The 24644-nt window shown below is 32.5% G+C and overlaps 1 protein-coding gene across 2 annotated transcripts; it reads left to right on the plus strand.

The window, feature by feature from the left end:
- Window positions 1-1395: 1395 nt before the first annotated feature.
- On the plus strand, window positions 1396-23121 carry LOC124536994 (aquaporin-11). 2 transcript variants are annotated; one of them, XM_047113693.1, is made up of 8 exons: window positions 1396-1679; window positions 1791-1900; window positions 15269-15452; window positions 16561-16683; window positions 17121-17272; window positions 19886-20024; window positions 20590-20691; window positions 22637-23121. In XM_047113693.1, the coding sequence occupies exons 2-8, from the start codon at window positions 1850-1852 to the stop codon at window positions 22858-22860; spliced, it is 975 nt and encodes a 324-aa protein (XP_046969649.1). In that variant the 5' UTR covers window positions 1396-1679; window positions 1791-1849; the 3' UTR covers window positions 22861-23121. The 2 variants fall into 2 exon arrangements, with proteins under 2 accessions (XP_046969649.1, XP_046969650.1); XM_047113694.1 differs by lacking the exon at window positions 20590-20691.
- The last annotated feature ends 1523 nt before the right edge of the window (window positions 23122-24644 follow it).

Below are 24644 nucleotides of genomic sequence, written 5' to 3' on the forward strand. Positions count from 1 at the left end.
TTTTCCTATTGGTAAAGTATATAAATTTCTCGCAGCAAAGCCACAAGTTTAGCAAGTATCATACAAATAACATTCCGCAATTTTGACAAATACATTTGTAATCTCAATAGCTTAAGAACTACAATTTCGATCAATTTATTCCTTCGAAACGCTATGCAGACTATTATTCATGTCCCGTCAATTTATTATTCAATGATCCTCTAAACCCACACAAAGAAATAATCCTCGATGGATACGACATTAAAAATGTTTTAAAGCATCGTATTTTTGATATTCAATCTTTAATTAAATAATATAATTTAATTTTAAGAATCAACAACAACAACATCCTGTAAATTTCCCACTGCTGGGCTAAGGCCTCTCCCTTTGAGGAGAAGATTCGGAATATATTATATCACGCTGTTCCAATGCGGGTTGGTGGAATACACATGTGGCAGAATTTCTGTGAAATTAGACCCATGCATGCAAATTAAACCCATTTTCTCACGATGTTTTCTTTCACCGTTGAACACGAGATGAATTATGAACACAAATTAATTTTAAGAATCGTTCATTTTTAATTACGATTTAAATCGGACGCTATGATTTAATATATATTTATAAGAAAAAATATAGCCAAGGTACATAAAACTTATAGTGGAAGAAGAAGGTTCTAGAATCTAATAACTGCTTTTTTCATGCACATATGATAAGGGCGCTCACTGCGCCTATTGACCGAGGAGGAAACTAATACAGATCTTCGATTATTTATCTATGTCTATGTCTAGATAGACCTGTCATGTAAACAGTTGACAAAGTGGTATGACTTTTGGAGTGTGTCAATCGTAGCTGTCATGAACATCAAGATAATAAAGTTGACCAGTTTATTTAAGTTCTTTTGTATTGACTCTATATAGATAATATGGAGTTCTATATAAAACTATAGTTGTATCTATGTATCGTATAACAGTTTCTGTAAAATATTTTTTTTCTGTAATCGTATCGTTTTCAAAAACCGTAATCATCCTTCTTGGTTGCATGTTCCACCTGATCATCTGTCAAATCAGTACACAGATATTTCGAATGTATAAAAGGATCTATCTTAATTAAATCTTACTTTCTCGCTATTAGAAGCATGCTTTTGGGTTTGATATTTTTAAAATATACATATTTTACCCTATTGTATATTCAAGCCTTAGCATGGACAGATAAAAAATATAAAATGTAATTAAAAAATCGATTTACGATTTATATTATGAAAATCGATAAAAAATTATGATTTGAAAAAAGAACAAAATATAAATCAATTACACATTTAAAAAAATAATTTTCGTATAGTAATAAGTCAAATTTTTTTTTTATTGTCTGTTTGCTAAGCACATGTTTGCACTCTCACGCGAAGAATGTTAATTATAATTGCATTACCTACATGTGGTTACCACCAGCGTCGGATGTAATTCTATTATTTTCATTCTTAAAACGGTTTAGTATAAAATGTAATCCCGGGACAACGGATCCGTAGTTGAGTGTCGTTCGCGTCTAAATTAAGACCGGGTTACGGCCTCGCGATGCGCGCGCGCACACCCACCGTTCGCTCAATAAAAACCAAACGTAGCACGTATTATATTTTTTACCATCGCGAATTTTCCGAAATCCCGTAGCTGGGTGACGATTATCCCGGACCAAGGGGATTTATCATGGTGAGTAACATCCCTAGTTTTGTGCTAAAAATAGAACACTAGAAATACTTTTCACTGCCAGTTCTATAATGGATTGATACGTTTGTATCCTAATAAAATGTTTGTTTCCAGTCTGTGATGTGAGAACGAAGTGAATTTCAAATTTCGAAGTACAAGATAACCCCAACAATATGAAGTTCACGATTGACGTTTTGGGGATATTTTTGAAAGTAGTCGTTAGGGTAAGTTCACGCTTTGAATTTCGAACATGACGAGTATTAATATTCCTTTTTTAAAATTTACATTTTAAATAAATTTAATTTTTCATTATAATACGTATATTGTGAACTTCGAAATGTAAATTATACTATTAGTTAGATATCAAAAGCAATTTTAATATTGCCACTAACCTCTAACTGAACATTAAATAATAATAGTAAATTTATGAGGAATCATATTTTTACCTTTTTTGATATTAAATGAATTATTTAACCTTTCCAATAACAAAAACAGCTGTCTTATTTGTACATATGTTCTTACTAATTTTATGTTAATTCGTTTTAACAGATAATGAAAATTTTATGTTTACATACATTTATAAAAAAAACTTTGAATTAAAGTCTTCTTAGTATATTTTTTAATATTTATTACAGCGATGCAATAAAACGGTTAGTGGGTCTAAATATATTCCTTAACACAGTTACAAACTGATTCACGGTCAAAGCCTTGTACGAAAATAATCTGCTTTCGTGCATACAAATTATAGTGCTACGTACAAACTAAACGTTTAACAAATGTTGCAAGTATTAAAAAATCTGAGCATATTAATTATTTTTCTTTATTAGTAATACACTTATAAATTCTAAAATGGACCTTTATTATATTTAACTATATTTTATGAAAGCATAATTTAGATATACTCGATGTATAAGAAATAATTAAAGGCATTTTAAATTTAATAGATTTAATTTAAGAGTAATAATTGTAATTAAAAAATCAAGACTTTTTCATCGTGTTTGTGATCCAGCTATTTCGGCAATTTCTTATATAAGATGAAACCAATAAGATGGGTTTTCAACCATGCGTCTCCCACAAAAATGCTCACCTTGTTCAAACCATTGGTACTATCTTAGCTAACTCCTAATGGCTCAATGGCGGAAATTGTCATATTTAAATAATTAATACACATATTAGAATGTGCTTGCAATGTTTTGCTAAAATGTTTAGTAGGTGTTATCGATCTAAATTATGAATCACTAATTATGAAGAAAAATGTGTTTATTATTTATTAATTATACGCATTAATTTCGTATAAAGTTCAATCGTCGAATAACTGAATAACTACTGAACTAAGTTGCGTAACTGTTAGAAGAACGCATTTTTCAGGATTACGTTTTTCAAATGTATAGTATGTATAGATAGATATATATGTATAGTGTAATGTATTGCCAACTTCTGTAATCTTGCGTGAGTGGAAACACGCATATGCTGTAAAGAGTGTTTCTTTCGTTTATTTGACGATTAAAATACCTACCTGTTTATATTTTTTTTATAAAAAAAAAAAACTGCTGAATTGGGCTTCTTCGTTCGTCTAATCGACTGGTACAAAAATACGGTGCAAATAAGAAGATTGCTGCGGTCACTTATACGGATAAAATATGGCCAAAAAATATGAAATATGAAAAAAGGAAGTTCCATTAACTCGTGTCCTTTTTGAACATTATATGCACTTTAAACTCATTTGATTTAACCTATGGAGGTGTAACAATGTACCAAAGTGAAGTCTTTGAGCAACAGCAAAAGATTGCCAGTTCGACAATATTATCCAAACAGACGCGTAGCTAGGTGAGGAAGGGCCCCGGTGCATAGAAAGAGAATCGGGCCCTCACTCCCTCTTTCCCATCACTCTTTAACTAATAATTACCCTTCAAAAACATAGATACCAAATAAAAAATCTTGTGCGCAGGGACGTGATTTTCTAGCTTCAGAAGCTTAAGGTTTAGTTAAGAGGGCCCCCTGAACTCCGGGGCCCTGGTGCACTGCACCACCTGGCCCTACGATAGCTACGCCACTGTATCCAAAATATCCATTGTAAAATTACTTTGGAAAAAGAAGAAGTAACCTCAACCTAATCCACAATATGATCTACTTATGATCTAGTTAGAGTTGATCTCGTTATATCTATTGAATATATGTTTGTCTATTCTCTGCCTGTTAAAGAGGCAGATGGATTTAGTCCTCAGTTTGGGTATTGATCAAATAGAGCTTATGTGACGATTACATTTTTTTTGTTATCTGTCAAATATCTATCTACTGTCTTAATGTTTATCTGAGGATTAAAAAATTGGCTCTTAATCGTATGAAGTTTATGTATGTTCCCGCCACCGAACCGTCTGTTTTATCGGAAGACGACGGCCGGACGTGTATTTTCACTAACATACCAGTCGGTTCTAATCAGTTTATGTTTAGTCATTGAACAAGGAAACATAGTTATACCAATGCGAGGTTACTTTTTTTTAAGCAGAAGATGTAAAACCAAATATTGGTTGCATACCACTTAGACACACACAGAATATTTTCGGCAGAATCATTATTAACATTAATGGTTGAATTCAGAAAATGATGAAACAATGATTTTACCTACTTCCTAAAGTCTCTTCCTACTTTTAATGATCTATTTGGACGAATTTTAATGATTCAGAGAGTTCATTGCATTTCTTTCGGATTATGATAGTGATAGATAGTGAACCTGTGTTTTGGCACATATTTTTCACTATGATAAAATAAACTACGCAGTACATATTATGGCCTGCGTAGTTTTATGGTCTATCTCGTTAACCGCTGTTGTAATCAATCAGGAAGATATCATCATCATAACCTCAGTAAATAGTTTATCTAATGTAAGAATATATATTATAAACTAAAATTGATAAATTCTGAAGTTTATGCATTCAAACAAACGTTTCAGCTTTATATAATAGTACAATAACATAAAAATCAAATCTAAGACTTGCTTTTATATATATATCACATAATAAAACCTACATCGTCTGTGTAAGTTTTATGTATGTAGGTATATTGTTTAAATCGGTTTTCTTAGGCATTACAACAAGATCAATCCCCAATAATTGTATTGGTAACCATGTACATATTTGAAGTGTTAAAATGATTATAACAGTAATTTCAGATGTCAAAGTTTTAACAAAATATACGTATTCCATATCAAGATTTCAACTCGTTACTTGAGAGTTGAGATTAAAAGTATTTTAAAAAGAAACGCGTCATGAGCAAGCGTACGATCCATAACTTAAACAACATCCGTTTCTGCGTTTTTGTGTAATTTATCAAAGTAATGCATTTGTAGCGTGAAATATACAAGTTTTTGAACTGTCTTGAACATAGAGGGAGTGTGAGCTGGAAATGATTAAGACGTGTGTGTTGCACAGCTAGTCAGTAAGAACAAGCTCGAAATACAGTTGATCACAATAGTGATCTACTTTAGAGAATAATGTACAGTACAGTAAATTTCCCACAGCTGGGCTCAGGCAATCCCTTTGAAGAGAAGGTTAGGAGCATATTCCATCACGATGCTCCTCTGCTTGGTTGATTCTCATGTGGAAGAATTTCGTTGAAATTAGACACATGCAGGTTTCATGATATTTTCCTTAACCGCCGAGAACGAGATGAATTATAAACACAAATTAAGCTCATAGAAATTCAGTGGTCATTGCCTGGAAACTCTCAATCATCGGCTAAGATGTTACAGGCTCTAACTATTGGGCCATCTCTGATGTTGAGAGCATGATGATTAATTATACGTTAATAAAGTCTCATAATAGATCAAATATCATAAGGGGTAGCAATGAGGCGACAGCGCCTGAATATGTTTTTAATGTTTTAGCTCCGCTAATCATAGGCCGTCTGTTAGTATGCGGTCAACTTTACTTTAAATTGCGACTTGTGCCTGTAAGTAACACTGGCTCTTTAAACATTCAAACAAAAACAAAATAATTTGTTGTAGTTAGTTAATTAGTAGTAGTTTTAAATTGATGTTTCGTCGTAGAATAATTGAATAATGGGTGATACCCAATACTCAGTCTCAGTCGTTATTAAAACTTTTGAAGAATATTTAAGAGTATATAAGTAATTAAGTATAATACAAGATGCAGATCTGTTGGAAAGTTGCATGTGTTATGAACGCTTGCTTATATTAATTCCTTCAATTGGAACAAGGAACGGATTGGAACAAAACTAGCTTTACTCGGTCTCTCGTTTGGAGGGAGATATGCCTCTGGATACTGATATGATTTCATTGTATTTCAAGTGAATGAAATGAATATACACAGAGTAAATTCAGGTACATATTAAAAGTGTTATTGTTGTTTATTTTAAACGTATGCTTGGCAACCGGCCACTGTATCTTACGTCATGTTCCTATTTGTTAATGGGTGCGAGTAGTGTTAAAATGTATGTGAAAATGAAAACTTGGTGCAAAACTATTTACCGTCTGAGATTTTTCGTGTTACTATTTGAATAAATAACTTTATCTGTATTACTTATATATACTTTTTATTTAATATAAATGTAAAAGTAACTTTGTCTGTCTGTCTGCCTGTCTGTCTTTAGCTCTTTCACTTTTCATTTGTTATGAAGCATACTTGATCTCGAAGAAAGGACATAAGCTACTTTTTTGCCAAACACTTGAAAACGAACACGCTAAAACGCGAGCAAAGACGCGTGCGACTAATGTATTTTAAAAAATTGATTGTAGTGGCAGTGTTAACACTGTGTGGTCTGGAAAGCAAGTGATGCGTCCTGCAACCATACTTTCTCCGGTCGTATCGTATTGGCCGTCTTACAAAATTTTCAGATCAGAATTGCCACAACCAAAGTCTTAAAAATATAATCATCAGTTAATAAATTTCTGTCTGATAATAAATACGCCTGTTCTTGATAATAATTATGCCTTCCAAATCGATTTTGTTCACGGAGGCCAATCATTGGAGACCAGCCCATTATTAATCTCGTTAGAGACTACTGAGGACGTAATTATCATCTCTCATAATCTGACACGATGGGAAAAAATTTAGGCACAAAATTATGTAATATCCGTTTTTCTGACCTGTTGAACCTCTAGATCCATAAAGCAGTCAAAAATACATAGACAATAAAAGTGCTATGCCAGGACTTAGCGCAAGCTTGTAAAACTATACTATTATTTTCATTATATAAGAACAAGAATGATTTCAAATTTATATATACCGAAAGAAATATTTTTTTTATCGAACCATAATCATGTCACGTCATGTCATTAAAAAATATGTCACGTTTATGATACTTATATTTCATTCGAAGTTTAAAATAAATATAATCTGTATCGTGCGTATATTCTGTGGTGTATTCGCTACCAATTCTCAGAACCGTCTAGGGAACTGGGTTTGAACGGTTGTTGCTTGTAAACATACGGTAATACTAACTGCTTTCTAATAATTACTATTTATTTTCTTTTAATTATACTTCACATGACGTTAGATGGTAACCGACAGCGAAATAAAGAATTATTACGATTTTAACTGTATATATGTATTGGAATCCATATCTGCCTACTGCTAATTTCATTAGCTATTTATAATATTTTGACATATGAGGTATAAAAACAATATTTAAAAAAAAATCAGTACGTTAATAAACTACATCCATCCAAATTACATTTTTTTTAAAATAATTTTTCGTTTCTTATTTTAAATTTAAAACGATCTTTCATATTCTGCATAATCTATATCTTTTAAATATTTATTGCTAATTACATATAATTTTATTTAGAAAAAAAAAACACATATCCCCAAACTATAACAAACTATATCATAGCACAAGCATTTTGTAATTTTAAGATAAATTATTCAACTTTAGGAGAGACTTAACATCCGTATAACTCACGAAATATTCGTCAACCGTCGAATTGGTGTGTAAACATTTTCTGACTCAAATTCGATTTGACAACTTGCCTCTGTAGAGACTACATAATACTAGCTAAAGTTAGGCGTTGAATTGAAATTCGTAACGTTAGGACAAATAGATAGAGGGATTACACGTTGGTAACCAAACAGTGAATACGGAATACGACTTAAAAATAATTACTTGTATTAACAAGTGAATTAGGTAAACAGAAGAACTATGCTTGTCGTTTTTTCTCGCTGGAGGCTCGGAAACTGTGGTAGTGTTCAAATATTCATGATTCAAATATGCTTTTGTTGTAAATTTTACTTGAATAGATTTTTACAGATTTGATTTGAGTTTTCGAAATTTCAATGTGGGAAGTTCAACGCTGATTTTCAGCGATCGCATTAGAGCAGTGATTCCCAAAGTGGTCCAGGTGGACCCCCAGGGGTCCACGGGAGACATTATGGGGGGTATTTGTACGCGTGAACTCAGAAGTGACACAAATTTTACTTTTTGGCGACTTTAAGAATGTGGTAGAAATGTAGCAACAGGAACCAATAAAATTTTGAAAGAGCTCCACGAGAAAAATAAGTTTGGGAACTACTGCATTAGAGGTTAAAAAAACATATACAATACGATGGTAAACATCGTAAGAAAACTTGTATCCTGTACAGGGTTTCTTACGATGTTTACCATCGTATTGTATATGTATTTTTATATATATTTTTATTATATATATTTTTACTCAAATTAATATGACATGTATTGTATTTAAACCTATGAAAAGTATTGTTTAGATTTAATTTCATTGTAAACTTCAAGTCACTATTGCATCAGATAATTGCTAACTTTAGTGAAAGCTTATATGTATAGATTTCAATCGAGTGATTTCGTTCCTTTTGTTTATTTGCCTTCTTTGCCTGATATTATGCGGTGCAGTGTTTAACCAAATATTTAACATCCTATTCCCGTATGAGAGGCAAACAAATGGGAATCCTTATAATTTAGTCACGTCTGTCCATCTGTCAGGCTGTTGTTCTCGTTCAGTTTGTACAAGTGTGGACAGACGTGAAATTTAAACGCAAATCAATTCGGAATATTTGCTACGACTAGGTTCTAATGTTTTTTATTTCACGATTTGGACGTGATCATGAGAGCTGATTTTACGTACTTAGTTTTTAGGAAAATGGAACAATTTCACCTGGTACCTAGATCAGATGAAATTCTTCCATATTCACATGATGGTGATGTTATTCAATTTCTGAGTAGTTTTAACCTCACCGGCTATTTTCAACGGAGAATATCTGACAGGTATTACAATGCGCAACACACTGTTTCCTACTTTACACAATTCTTTCCTATCTTTACCTATCTGCTAACAAAGTAGAAAACTGTAATGTTACGTTTCTTGTATCTACAATTGCAGTGGCTGAATCACCCTTCAAACCGGAGCATAAAAATACCACTGCTGCTTGGCGAAAGTATGTTTGATGATAAGGGAGGTACCTAAAGACGAGCCTCTTAGACTTGCATAAAGCCTTACCAACAAGTGGTAATCAATTAGTTTCGCAATCCGATATAAAGGCAATCCAAAAAGACTATCCAGTATGTTGGTTCTTATGTTCAAGCATAAGCTCAAACTGTTTAAGTGCTTCTCAATATTGTTAGAAAAATACTACGCTCAGGAGATTTTATGTTAAATACATTCATTAATACTGCTAATACAGAGTGCTTCAACTTAGAAAGCGGGAGTTTAACCAATATGGTTAGGCGTAAAAACATTTTTTTTTTATGAAATGGTAAAAGCCTTCACGCATTGTCGTAAAAGAAGCTACCCCATGAATTTACATACCACTCAAAGGACAATGCCCAGTACTCTGTAAAAATCTACCTTTGAAGTTTAGCTTGTCATATATAGCTTTTTTTTGTAGACTAGCTGTGCCCGCGACCTTGTACGCGTTTGAATTTAAAAAATAAAATATTGTAGCCTAAGTTACTCCTTATAATAACAGTTATCTGCCAGTAAAAGTTCCGTCAGAATCGGTTCCAGAGATAGGCCGGAACAAACAAACAGACCGACAAACCGCCAAAAATTGTAAAAAATGTTATTTTACCGCGCATTGAGTAAAAAAGGGCTATTTTAATATTACAAACAGACACTCTAATTTCATTATATGTTTAGATATATAATAGACATATAATAAATTATATAATAAAGATATATAAATGACATTTTTTTTATTAGACATGGTCTAGTCCGTGAGTAAGTAAACATCTGTAAACACTAATCTGTCTGACCACGCAGTTTAGGTATAAAAAGTAGCGTACCTACGTTCTTTCTTGGGTTTTGCATTCTTTCTATCAATTTTCATCTTATAAGGTTCAAAGGTTTAACCTTCAAAAGACAGACATACATAGTTCCTTTTGCATTTATAATATTAATATAAATAACTAAAAGGCCTAACACTTGCACTTTGTTTTTGTATTTTTGAATCAAAGAATAATAATTAGATTTAGTTATTTTTTATAGCAGTAGTTGCTATATAATAGGTTGGGGAAAAAGTTTCTTCGTATTTTATATGAAAATTCAAAAAGTTTTTTTTATAGTTTATTTACATTTGACTAAAGTATGTACGTGCCATTTTGTTCCATAACTTTTTGCCATCTTGTTGGTAGTGACATGATCCCATTGCTGTAAAAATTTTGGGGCTTTTGATTGAAAAACTGCGACAAGTGGTTTTGGCAGTCCTCTCGTGATGTTAACCTGACACTGCCTAAGGAATTCTGCAGAGACCGAAACAGATGAAAATCTGAAGGTGCAAGGTCAAGACTATATGGCGGATGCATTAATACCTCCCAGCCAATCTCTCGTAATTTTTGTTGAGTGGCTAAAGATGTGTGAGGTCTAGCGTTGTCGTGGTGAAAAACCACACCCCTTCTGTTGATCAATTCTGGCCGCTTTCTCTCAATTTCTTGCTTCAATCTCATCAATTGTTCGCATTACAGTTCTGAATCGATGGTCCTGCCGGGCGGTAACAGCTCATAATGAATGATGCCCTTCCAATCCCACCATACACACAGCATTACCTTGTTGCGAGTTAATCCGGGTTTTGCCACAGTCTGTGAAGCTTGACCGGTCTTTGACCACGATCTTTTTCGCACGTTCTTGTCGTATGTGATCCACTTTTCATCACCAGTTATCAGCTTCTTCAAAAATGGTTCGGTTTCATTACGTCGTAATAAAGAATCACAAATGAGTACACGGTTCATTAGGTTTCTTTCAGTGAGTTCATGAGGCACCCATATATCGAGCTTTTTTGTGTACCCAGCTTTATTCAAATGAGTCAAAACCGTTTTGTGGTCAATTGCCAGTTCTTCAGCTACATCGTAACTACTAATATGCCGATCTTGCTCCACTTTTTCAAAAATGGCATCAATTTTGTCCGTAACAGGGCGACCAGAGCGAGATGCATCTTTGATATCAAAATTTCCGGCTTGAAAACGCTTAAACCAAACTTGCGCTACTCTCACAGATACTGCATTAGGTCCATAAACATCACAAATTTTTTTCGCGGCTTGAGTTGAATTTTACCTTTTTTATAGTAAAATTTTAAAATGTATCGAATTTCTTCTTTAGATTCACTCATTTTAACAACAACAAAAACAAATGAAAATCACACAAATTCCTAATTTGAATTTGGAAGTGCCTTCTTTAAAATTAAAACTTTTTAATGATACCAAAACCAGCCAGATACAAATGGTATAGCCAAAGAGATTTTATTACAAGTTCATACATACTATATGCGAAAAGACTTTTTCCCCAACCTAATATTAATGACATGAGCTGAGATGCATATCTGTAGCATGCTGTTGATGCAAATGCGACATTTTGTGATAATGCATTACAATTATTTTATTATAAATATATATAATATATTTTTATATAATAAAAAAACGTTTGGTTTGTTCCAAATAATCCAAAACATTAAATTAGGCCCAGCATTCAGCTGAATTTCAACCTGCTAAGGATCATTAACCTGGTGTAGTCTCATCGGTCTTCTCATCGTGCCTACGTTAAGCTCTTAATTAAAGAACACGTAGTTTACACAAACTTGATATACCCCAAAGCCTTTCTTCATTCAAATTAAAATCCATAAGTAATTTATTCATACAAAATTCCTTTACATTGATAAACCTCGGGCTGAATCTTAATACGATACGTCGTATTAAGATTAAATACGGTTAATTCGAGGTTCTAGAATGTATTTAAAATTGAATCGTTTTTAGCTGAAAGTTATGAAATGGTAACCTGGCAACCATCAATATAATAACATTTTAGAATAGAATTTGAATTTGCAATACTCATGTGGTATTTTTAATTACTTAACAGATGAAATCATATTATGTTTCAGTAACTAATTGAATGTATATTTGTCATCAGAAAAAACAGGTTTCCGTCACTTTATTTACAGAGTGCACGCCAATAAAAGACAATTCTTTAAATTCAATACTTTCTGGAAATCAATAAATATGAATTACCCAGTTACATCATAATGTAACTATGTATATATATATATATATATGTATGTAATGTAATATGTATATATGTATATCAATTGTAATCCAATATATTTTAAAGTTACCGCCATTACTTAAAGTCTAGAGAAACCATAAATAAACATTCTTATAACTCTACAGTGCATCGCGTCTTAATATAATTTAGTTACACGTATAGTACGGGAGGTAGCACTGTAGTTGAGAGCCATTTTATACCGGTTGAAAATCATGAATAATAAAAAACAACAACTATTCCTGACGCATAACAGCTCCATACGTCAGCTGCTCAGACATCGGTGGAGTCAAAGGAAACTGGAGACAGCATGAAAAAGTCAATGGAAATATTATTCTCCGATGATTTTTATGCCGAGTAAAAATATATTGAATTATTCTTTCGTTTACAAAAGAGCCGATATGGCCCAGTGGTTAGAACGCATGCATGCCGGTTCAAATCCAGGTAAGCACCACTTGTTTTTCATGTGCTTAATTTGTGTTTAAATTTAATCTCGAGCTCGGCGGCGGCGTAGCAAGGAAACCTGCATGTGTCTAATTTCAACGGAGTTCGGTCACATGTGAATTCACCAGGCCGCAATGGAGCAGCGTGATGTAATATGCTCCAAACCTTCTCCTCAAGGAGGACTTGGCCCAGCAGTGGGAAATGGACAGGTTGTTTTTGTTACATTAATAAAATCGTCAATGCACACTTAGTCACGATTATGAAACATAAAATTTTGCCATAAATATAAGACTGAAACCTTATGAAAATTCTATATCTAAATTTATTTTGAAATAAAAAAATGACGACCTCCATGGTCGAGTGGTGTGTACACCGGTTTTCATGGGTACGCCACTCTGAGGTCCCGGGTTCGATTCCCGGCCGAGTCGATGTAGATTACCATTAGTTTTCTATGTTGTCTTGGGTCTGGGTGTTTGTGGTACCGTCGTTACTTCTGATTTCCATAACACAAGTGCTTCAGCTACTTACATTGGGATCAGAGTAATGTATGTGATGTTGTCTCATATTTATTATTTATTAAAAAGAATGATCATCAACCCCTTAAAAGCTAGTATAACGTTGGGCAACATGACTTCACATATAGATATATTGTACACATTTAAACTGAAAACACAATAAAATTAACAATTCAATTCGTCCGTAAAACACATTAATTTGAAAACGATATAATAGACTAAGTTATACAAGTAGGTACTATAAAATGTACGTTTATGAGTTATTTTGAAGCGATAACTCATTTCGAAGCGCATTCTATGCGAAAGCTATTTGAATGTTTACAGCTAATATATGAACGTGTTTGTTCAAATAAAATAGATCGTAACTCTATACTGTATACTTTGGAAGTGCTTGTAAACAATATTATACTTGATATCGCCCTGTTTAGTATTAATATATTCATTTAAATTATAGAATACTTTAACTGTATATAAATAAAAGTCGAGATGGCCCAGTGGTTAGAACGCGTGTATCTTAACCGATGATTGCGGGTTCAAACCCAGGCAAGCACCGCTGATTCATGTGCTTAATTTGTCTTTATAATTCATCTCGTGCTCAGCGGTGAAGGAAAACATCGTGAGGAAATCTGCATGTGACAAATTTCATAGAAATTCTGCCACATGTGTATTCCACCAACCCGCATTGGAACAGCGTGGTGGAATATGTTCCAAACTTTCTTCTCAAAGGGAGAGGAGGCCTTTAGCCCAGAAGTGGGAATTTACAGGCTGCTGTTGTAAATAAATTTTTAACCTTATCTTAAATGGAGATTTTATATTTATAATTCGTGTCGCGGTAAAGGAAATCATCGAAAGAAAACCGGTGTTAGATGAAAATTTGCCTGTTATGTACCACCAATATGCATTTGAGCAACGTGGTAGAATATACTAATGTACTCTCCAAACCTTATCTCCATCAATGGTATATTTGGAGTTGCTTTTTTTATAGTTAAAGAATTTGTTCGATGAATGGAATCACAAATCCAGTTAATCAACGTGAATTTTTATAGGTTGGCGGACGAGCATATAGACCACCTGATGGTAAGTGGTCACCATCACCCATAGACAATGACGCTGTAAGAAATATTAACTATTCCTTACATCGTTAATGTGCCACCAAGCCTGGGAACTAAGATGTTATGTCCCTTGTGCCTGTAGTTACACTGGCTCACTCACCCTTCAAACCGGAACACAACAATACTGAGTACTGTTATTTGGCGGTAGAATAACTGATGAGTGCGTGGTACCTACCCAGATGTGCTTGCACAAAGTCCTACCACCAAGTAATAGAAATAGTCGGTTTATCGAAATAATAAATTCACTTTATGCCTCGGATTTTAATATTATTTAAATTCAAATATACTTTTAAAAGTGCTTATGGATTGTCCACTATTTGGATACATGAATAATCTTAGAAGTGTACAACATATCATACACGCTACATACCTCTATCATAACTCTTAAGAATCTAGTTATAAACAATATTTTAGGTTAAATTAAAATCAGCTTACAGGGTCATCAAAGTATATAAAATAACAAAATTATAGTCTATTTACTTGTATTTTTACAGGTTTTCTATAAGTACATAAGTTACGTCTTCGATGTAATTAGTATGGCTTATTCGAGTGTTATATATGTAATAAATGCCTTTGACAATTCAAAAATCGATCAACTGTGATACGTTTATTGAATTAAGCTAGAGTATCTACGCGAGTCGCTCGTACATACTAAATGCATTGAAATATGATGCATTAGTAATTATCGAATATGATTTTGGAATTTACAAAATTAATTTGGATATTAGTAGTATAATTGAACCGTGAAACTAATTTTAATAAAATATACCTACACAAAAGTGAAATAAAAAAATACAAATTATACGATAAGATACATCAGAGGAACGGGCAAGGTGTCTGTAGAGTTACAAATATAATAATAATATAACAGAATTATGTCTTAAACATTACAAAATTCACAGTCAAATATATTATTATTATTATTTAATGAAATAGTTGACAAAAGTTGAATTCAACTATAACTCTAGATTTCAGTCACTTCAATAAACAAGTACATAAAATATTAACAAAAATATTTCTTCTTTTCAGATAAACAAAGTAACTTTCGCACCTCTCGTGGTGTCCACGCTATTCATCTTACTGACCTCTTTACTGGCGCACTGCGCGAGGCGGCTAGTGCAGAAGACGATCAAAGAACCGTTCGTAAGGCTTCTACTGGAAGAGGCGATAGCAGCTGCTGAGTTATGCGGATGCTGCTTCGAACTTATTATTGGTGAGGATTATGATGAAATAAGGATATTTTTGCCTCGTTGCAATGTTCAGATTTTGTAACGTTTGAAGAAATACTGCTTAATAAATAATGATACATTTGAGATGGTCCAATAGGATAACCACAAAACATTCAGTTCAGTAGCCTATTATGACCTTCCCTGGAGTTCAAATTTGCGTCATACCAAATTTCATTAAATTCAGTTCAGTAGTTTGATAGTGAAAGAGCGATAACCAGACGAAGTTACTTTCAATTTAAAGTAAAGTAAAGTAACAATCCTGTAAATTTCCCACTGCTGAGATAAGGCCTCCTCTTCCATTAAGGAGAGGGCTTGGAACATATTCCACCACTCTGTTCCTATGGTGGAACGCACATGTGGCGGAATTTCGATGAAATTAGACACATGCAGGTTTACTCACGAAGTTTTCCTTCACTGCCGAGCACGAGATGAATTATAAACACAAATTAAGCACGTATATAAAGTGGTGCTTGCCTGGGTTTGAACCCGCAATCATCGGTTAGGATGCACGCGTTCTAACCACTGGACCATCTCAGCTCTACTTTCACATTTATTATAATAAGTATAGATTCTAAGCAGCAATACTGAATATTGTTTTTCGGTGTCAGTGCAAGCAGAAGTATTTACAAGAGCAAGTGACATATTAGTTCCCAAGATTGAGGTAATTTATATTTCCTACAGAGCCAGTGTATATTGGCGGTTCACCTTCATCTTCACAAGACTGACAAAGATCAAAGATTCTATCTGGATTCCCATAGAAAATTAGTAGATTCTTACTAGTATTTATAAGTATAGATAGATAAAAAGTAGCCAAAGGTGTCCACTTGGTCTTGATTAGTTGTCCCTTTACTACTTGAGTAATAATTGACTAATCAATAAACAGTATCGTTTAACCTATTAATTAGTCTGCCTTAATTAAATAAATTTGAAAAAATATCTGTGTATTTAATTTTAATACCATTTTTTTAAAAATGCTATAAGCATAAAACTTTACTTTAGGCCCTTATTTGCGGCCCGAATCTTCTAACAGTGAAACATTAAAATATACGGTTTTTTTTTTCTTTTTACATTATTGTTATGTATGTCTTTCAGTTGCGGATAACTTTGGCGTGGCCACATATGCCATATACCTGTTTGCTCTCACGATTTGGTGGTCACTGAACTGGGGAGATGCGACCGCCTGCCCCTACACTCACATCGAAGATGTTATCGAAGGTAAGATGTGTTCATTAAATAATAATACCTCATCGGAAATAATGGCGGAATTTTACAAATAAACGTCGTAGCCTATTTCAACTAAAGTTGACATTTGAACATTTGGGACAACGAGTAACAGAAGTTCCTTGGCGGTTCCTGTCGATAATATCTCTTTTAATTTAACTTACATTTTTAATTTAACTTACTGCTTATATCAATCATCAAGTATTTCTGGTAGAAATGAAATAGAGAAACATTTTGGAAATATGGACGAATATTTGTGACGTATGTTCTCTTGAGTATTTTTCTCTGGCTCTGAAAATGGTTCTCTTAAATGTTTATCAACGGCCAATGTATCATGGACTTATATTGGGTATGAGGATCGTCTATAGGCAAAGTAAATAAGTAAATGTTGTGTGAAACGACATATTTTATTGTTGTTTTTCTATTTATAGGTAGAGGCGACATACGTAAGGCTCTTATAAAGACTTGGGCAGAGTTGGGTGGAGGATTATTAGTGTTTAAATATGTACAAATGTATTGGGCACTGGAAATAGCGGAGACACACAGGAATAAAGCCTTTGAAGATTGCACGGCTGATTTACAGGTAGCTCACAGTAAACTGCATTTTTTTAACTGCATTACTTATTTTTTAATTAAATATTTTTTAGTATAGCAAAGACAATTCGAATAATGTTCCATTATTGTATTATTTTTAAGTGTTTTTATAGAGCGTTATGTCAATTTGTTTAAATTTTCGAACCTTTTATTTAAATTACAATAGCCTTTATCGTATGAACGACGCTCATAGTGATCATTCAATAATTGAGAGCACTCGAAAAATATTTCAGCATTAAGATGAGTATGTTTAAAATTAATGAAATGTGTTACGTTTTAACTAGCTTTAGCCTGTCGATTTGCTTGGTAATTTAATTTATTTATTCATTTAGTTTTAGACAAATGAAAATACTTAGATTACTTTCTAGTTGGAATTGTTATAAATATCATTTAATTAGTATAGTGACAGTCCTATTCGGAAACTTATGCTCCGTTACTTTCGACAAATGATTCGTTTTAGTTATGTAATAAGCCTTTATTATGACCTTCGACGTACGAGGAAATCAAAGACTTTTTAAGGATATGGCAACAAGTATCGTTAGTATACGTTTCAATAATAAAAATAAATAAGACATTTCTAATATCCGTAAATAAAACGATTTGTTATATGATTATGGAAGTTTTAATCAACGTTTTGGAACTATTTCACTGGTATTTAATTTGTTGCTAATGTGATATTGCGTGGTCAATATTAATACACGAACTTTTGTTATCATCATTTTAGACAAATTATAATTAGTTCAGTTGATTGAATCTTAAAATAGGTTAGTGGTTTCAAATCTGCGTAAGTTTTAATTAATATTTATATGGTTTAACCCTTTTCATTATAAACTAATTGAACCCTTTATATTATTTTAAATTGTGTTGGTAAAATATCAACGTGTCATTATGAAAATTATACATTTAGTTACATAGGTGCTTACACTTAAACCGGAATTCAAAGATATTAAGTATTGATGTTTAACGGTGGAACATTTGAAGTGTGGGTGGTACCTTCTCAGACACTCTTGCATATAGTTAAAAGTAGACTTTTTTTAAATTTGTGATTTATTAACATAAGAATTAATAACATTAAATGTTTAAATATATACAATTATGAACTAAAACTAGTTACTATATAAATCTTGACCGCGTGGAATGGTGGCAAGAATGCTAGCAACATTTCCCCGTTGAATCGCAATTCAACGGGGAAATGCTGACGAACACACGACAAAAACGAACCAGCCCTCCTGTCTCCAGTGGAGGCAATGAGGCGAGGTGTTATACTTTTGATGAAGCTTTTTGCACCACTACTCCAAGGGCCAAGCGTTTCGACAAGTAGCCTTTTAATATATATACATATCATCAATACAGTCATAGTTAAAAACAAAAATACGATACACTTAAGTATGTATACATATTTTGTATATATTTTAAATATTCACAATTTTCTGTGCACCTGCCATTTCATTTAATGCTTTTCTAACCCTAGGGTTGCTTGGAAGAAATCCCTATTACGCGATCACGCTGCTTTACTGTACAAACGTGTGTATTATGATAAGTAGTACTCTATTTGATTTATGTGTGGTGTACGATAATTTATTGTCTATCTATTCATAACTAGAGGAGGCAGTCATTGTAATAATATTTATATTTTATATTAACAATGGTTTTTATTGATAACCACCGTGATCATGGTGGTACACCGGTTTTCATCGGTCCACTACGAGGTTCCGGGATCGATTCCTGGCCGAGTCGATGTTCATTAGTGTTCTATGTTGGCTTTGGTCTAAGTTTTTGTGGTACCGTTCTTACTTCTGATTTTCTAAACCAATTACATAAATTGAAATCAGAGTAATGTATGTGACGTTATCGAATGTATACTATATATGTATTTGTATATATTTTTTCTAACAAATATTGCAGCCAAAATGTAAATCGAAAGATCTAAGTCTTTTGGTTTTTACGTTGGTTGCTATATAAGTCCTTTCCAGACAAGGCTGCATTTAAATAGATGCCAGTTCAGAGTCCGTTAGGGCACATATATATAATATTTATACAAGTTTATTATATAGTAAATCTTATATTTGCTACTAATTAAATTTTAAAAGTGTCTTAATATGAATTGCAACTGTAATGTATCTAAATCTTTCCTTTATCTAAAGATTTTTTTTTATTAAGCAATTATGCTCAGGCAGAGTACTATAGAGCCATAGCATTCCATCTTTACATGCATCCTGCATGTTTTTATTGTTTTATTTATTATAACTTGTTTATGCAATAAAATTTAAAACAATAAAATTTTTTTTAATAAATTGTTCTCTATTATGTTCTTTGAAAATAGAATAATCAGTCTCGTTGCAGACTAAAGTCAACGTAATTTAAAAAAACAACATAGATATTTCAACAATTTATTCACGCTCACAGAATTAATATCAGAAGAAAACTTTATCTTTAAATTCTTCGTTTAAATTATTATATACTTATTTAATTTTCAATCGAGGACTTTTAATACGTGTCAAAAACATATTTTTTTAATTTCAGTTATGATATAATAAAAAATTATAACCCAATTCCATTTTTGAATTTTGCTCATATCGAATTTTCGTCTTATTTATTTTAGGTGCCAGCTTTATACGGAGCTATTGTTGAAGGCGTAGCTACATGTCTATGCAGGCTTGCTTCAAGGTCACTCAGCGACCTCAATCCACGTTACTCCACAGCTATCGACTCTTTCATCGGCACCTCCCTCGTCGTAGCCGGTGAGTTTATCTTCTTGTTTGCTTTTTATGGCTTTTGAGTGACTTTCCTTATTTCTCCTACATAGACTTTTTCGAGATTATAAGAAGAAATTGCGAATTTTTTATGCATAAATCGCATTTATTTTTATAATCTGTTATTAAAAAGGTGTTTGGATTAATGTCACCAAATAACATTTGAATTAACGTATTCAAAAATAAACAACCAACGTTAATTAGTGAACGTATTTTGATAATTTAATTAATTAATCTTTTTAATTTTAAACGAATATACTGGCTTTTGAAAAAGACATAGACTAAAAATCATGTAAATGAGCAGAGTTTATATTTTGACACTGAATAAATGACAGTAACTTTTCAAATAAATCCAATTCAAGTCCTCTCTATAGTAATGTCATAAACGTAAATTTTTAAAATTACTATTAATAAGTAGTCAAAATATATATATAATAATACATCGTATATAGTCCATCGCAGAATTATTTCTGGTTAGGTAGTTTTAACATTTTAATGATTACTAAGTAGTCTAATATACCCTAAGGTTACACTAACGGGTTAATTTTTCCAGGGGTCCTCACTAGGCACACGGTACTCACCTACCGCTATGAGGATAGTAGTGCTAATCCGGACCTCAGTGTGTCTGTCTATTGCAAAGTCCATGTAGGAAAAGGTACTCAATTATTTGCATTCCGAATCACATGCATTTGTTCTAAATTGAACTCTATTTTTAAAGAAATAAGAATTGTTTAATGAATGTATACAGAATCATTTATCAACAACGCCTATTCCTCTAATGAAGATTCCTTATTCGGATTAATAGACACAGTATTTTTTTTTAATAAATGTAAGGCACCCGTTACACATGATGAAGAACGATGTTGTCTACGAAACGCATTGTATAACATTTTGTGTTTATTGAGTTAGATAGTTTAGCTGAGTTTCTTTCGCCGGTTCTTCTCAGGTCAGGGTATTTTCTTTTCCGAACCGGTGGTAGTGTTTCAATTGACCATCAATAAGAAAGTGTAATGCTTCTATATTGAATAAAGTTATTTGAGTTTGAGTTTGGAAGTTTTTTCAAGTAGGTAACCAGCAGAATTTCTTCTAATTTTTAATATAAATATTGAATAAAAAGAGCTATCATTTTTTTAAGATTTTGCGTTTGATTCGGACATGTAAAACTATATGTATGTCACTTAACCTCGCCTATATTTAATTTGTAACAAAATCCCACATCGGCTAGTTGTCAAAAATGTATGCGATATAATTTTTTTTTTTTTTTCAATTGGAAAATAAAATTGTACAGCTGGAATCGTTTCATGTTAAACCTCTAAAGATATTAAGATTTTTCTTTCCACGTATAAGGAAATGTGTACAAGATTTTCCATTGAAAATTTAAATATTAACATTTTCGACGGAGCTCTCAGAATATATTATTGAAAAAGTCTTTTTTCAGAGACCTTTTGAGACCAAGTGGCATGACCTTTGGAAACCATGTTCAGAGAAAGCATGAACTGATTCCAAATGTTAATTTTAGTAGATTTAAGGCTTACTTGAAATTCAATACAACTAGCCTAAATCTTGCGTTATATAAAAAAATGATAGTTTTAATTTTAAACGTATGAGTTCGCAATTGTTTTTTATTATTAATTTATTAACTCCTTAATTAGTGAGCATGACATTTGTAAATACTAAGCTTTTGACTTACAACTTTACTAATAAGTATTGTATGTAGATACGCCTGAATAGTATACATATCTTTGTAAATATATATTATGTTATTGACGTCAGAGACTTGACCGAAACTAGACGAAGACAGCGCACTATTTTTTTATAGTATTTAATTTTATTCACCATAGCATCTTTGGTATTTGTATTTATAAATTTTAATATAGAATTGTATCTGCTTCCTAATATTTTATAAGATTGTGTGATTTTATGGGTACGTAATATTATATGCGTAGTAATATTAAAAAAAGCCCTTTTTTACTCAATGCATATGTATGTGTATAATCGGTACATAGACCAATATAACATTTTTTAAGATTTTTGTCTGTTTGTCTGTTTGTTCGGGCTAATCTCTGGGACGGCTGCACCGACTTTGACGGGACTTTCACTGGCAGATGACTGATATAATGAGTAACTTAGGCTACAATAATATTTTTTTTGTTAAATTCAAACGCGTACAAGGTCGCGGGCGCAGCTAGTAATAAGGATAATTCTGGTTAGTCGCTAGTCGCTTGATCGCACGTTAACAATCCTGTATTTTGGCGATAAGAGGCACAGATGGATTCGAGAAATGAAAATAAACTCGACTGAAATTATTTTTCTTCATATTTCATTGTACGAAATCGTTGTGGTGTAAAATTTCGATCGTCATTTGTCGAACCGTATGAGTTTCCACGTGTGTCTGCGATGCTTTATTCGAGCTACGGTTTCATATATTCACACAATTTAGTGTTTATTGTATACCAAACTTTACGCTTTGAAAAGTACTGCGATAAATTATAGGTTATATAAAGTAAAGAAGTTTCCTAGTATGAAAATATGTCAGACATATTTTTGAATTTATTTATTTACTAGATTATATTGTGTAATGTTTATTTATTTGGTCACAGCGTTCGACTATTCCGGAGGTTACTTCAACCCAGTATTGGCTACATCATTGAAGGCTGGCTGCGAAGGTCATACTTTGATGGAGCACGCAATGGTCTATTGGCTCGGCGCATGCGCGGGTTCTGTACTATCAGTGTACCTATATAAGCTGCCAGTTATCCAGAAATACGTCAGAGGCACGACTGAAGTGAACGGCGACAGCATCTGGGCAGATAAAGAAGATTAATACACAGAGTACATATTTCGAAAATATTTATATTATTTGTATAATTTTCTCTTTAAGCAAAAATATTCTAGTAATTTACATTTAACTATGTACAATCTAGTCATATGCTTAAGTTATTTATTCAAATCTTTATATACTTTATTTTAATTCTATCTGTTAAACGTTTAAAGAAAGCGAATTGTATTTTTCCGATGATTATATTTTTTTTATGAATATAATATGTGCTACGTTATCTTGTTATAAATAAAACCTTTAATTTATTATTTTGTATTTATTGAACTTATTTCATTTTCAACCGACTTCAAAAAGGAGGAGGTTATCAATTCGTCTGTATTTTTCTTTATGTTTGTTACCTCATAACTTTTCACTGGGTGGACCGATTTTGATAATTTTTTTTGTTTGAGAGGTAGTGCTTCCCATGGGGTCCCATTTTAATTTTATATTTTTCCGATGATGGTATCCGTATGAAAACGACATAAGTCTTAAATTTGCACTATGTATATGCGCGACAAATAGGTGAATAACTGAAAATCACGTAAACCAATTTTGATAATTCTTTTTGTATTATAATATATATACTTCAAGGGTAGTTTGGTGAAAGTTTGGTAAGGTTCTGAGCATAGGATCCACGACAAAGTAACGGAATGGAAGGGAACGGAACAATTCTGAGGAGCACGTTAGCGATACTCGGTCGAATCTTTTATTTATAGGTTATTTGGATATTTGATTCACCTTCCGTAAAACATAACCATGTTTATGTAATTATCATAGTCGAATATTATAATCAACTAGCTCCCCACCCCGGCTTCGCACGGGTGCAATACTGATACTAAATATACAACAGAATTTGTTTATTTACGACATCATATCGCAAACTTCTAAAATTATCAGTGTTTCTTTACTATATTGTTCATGTTTTATATATACAAACCTTCCCCTTGAATCACACTATGTATTAAAAAAAACCGCATCAAAATCCGTTGCTTAGATTTAAAGATATAGGGACAGAGAAAGCGACTTTGTTTTATACTATGTAGTGATGGAACTCCTATACGGCTCGCAGTTAGGGTGCGATATGGGGCAGAATTTCTTACTATCTTTAATCAAATTTTGTGTATGTGATGTGATGTCATATGATGTAAGACAGATGTTAGCTCTTTTTCAAAGTTTTTTTGCTGAGGTCGATTACAGCTCTTTCGAGGGATCCTTGTAGTTTATGCCGCATGACGTATTAAAGCCGCATTTTCGAAAGTCTATTTTTGCTTTATTTGCAAGTTTCCTTTGAAATTGTCCTCGAAATAGTTTCTGACTCATATAACGGAACGCTTAATCTATCGATATTAAGAAAAATTAGTTAGTCAACATCAGCTTCACTTAAAATCAAAAAATAAATAAAATTTTAACAAAAATGTTGTGCATTTTTATTTGTTTTAAAATAGTGTTTTGTTTGAAGTCGGTTTTTCTTTTTGTTAAAATTTTATTTATAGAAAAATAAAAAGAAGTGTGTATAGTGTACGTGAAATGAGAATGAATTTTGAATATAGTATAGACAAGGGAGACATCTGTAAGTAAGGCTTTATCGACCTTTTACTCTGAATTTTATCCGCCATCTTGAAAAAAGGGGTATTCTTAGATTTTGTAACTTTACAATTGATGAGGATTTAAAATATAGGTAATATGATTTTATTCCTAAAGGTCGATCAAAGTTATTTGGCCGAGTGATTTTAACTTTAAACTAAAATTTATTCAGGTGTATTAATTTAATTTCATTTTCGAATATCATA

Source organism: Vanessa cardui, chromosome 17 (genome assembly GCF_905220365.1).
Source record: "Vanessa cardui chromosome 17, ilVanCard2.1, whole genome shotgun sequence".
NCBI classification, from domain to species: Eukaryota; Metazoa; Arthropoda; class Insecta; order Lepidoptera; family Nymphalidae; genus Vanessa; species Vanessa cardui.

Bases quoted from the DNA above. Each gene is read 5' to 3' on its own strand.
- LOC124536994 (XM_047113693.1), top strand. From the start codon at position 1,850: ATGAAGTTCACGATTGACGTTTTGGGGATATTTTTGAAAGTAGTCGTT. The intron at 1,901-15,268 runs GTAAGTTCACGC...TCTTCTTTTCAG, and splicing joins TTTTGAAAGTAGTCGTTAGG to ATAAACAAAGTAACTTTCGC. The intron at 17,273-19,885 runs GTAGCTCACAGT...TATTTATTTTAG, and splicing joins ATTGCACGGCTGATTTACAG to GTGCCAGCTTTATACGGAGC.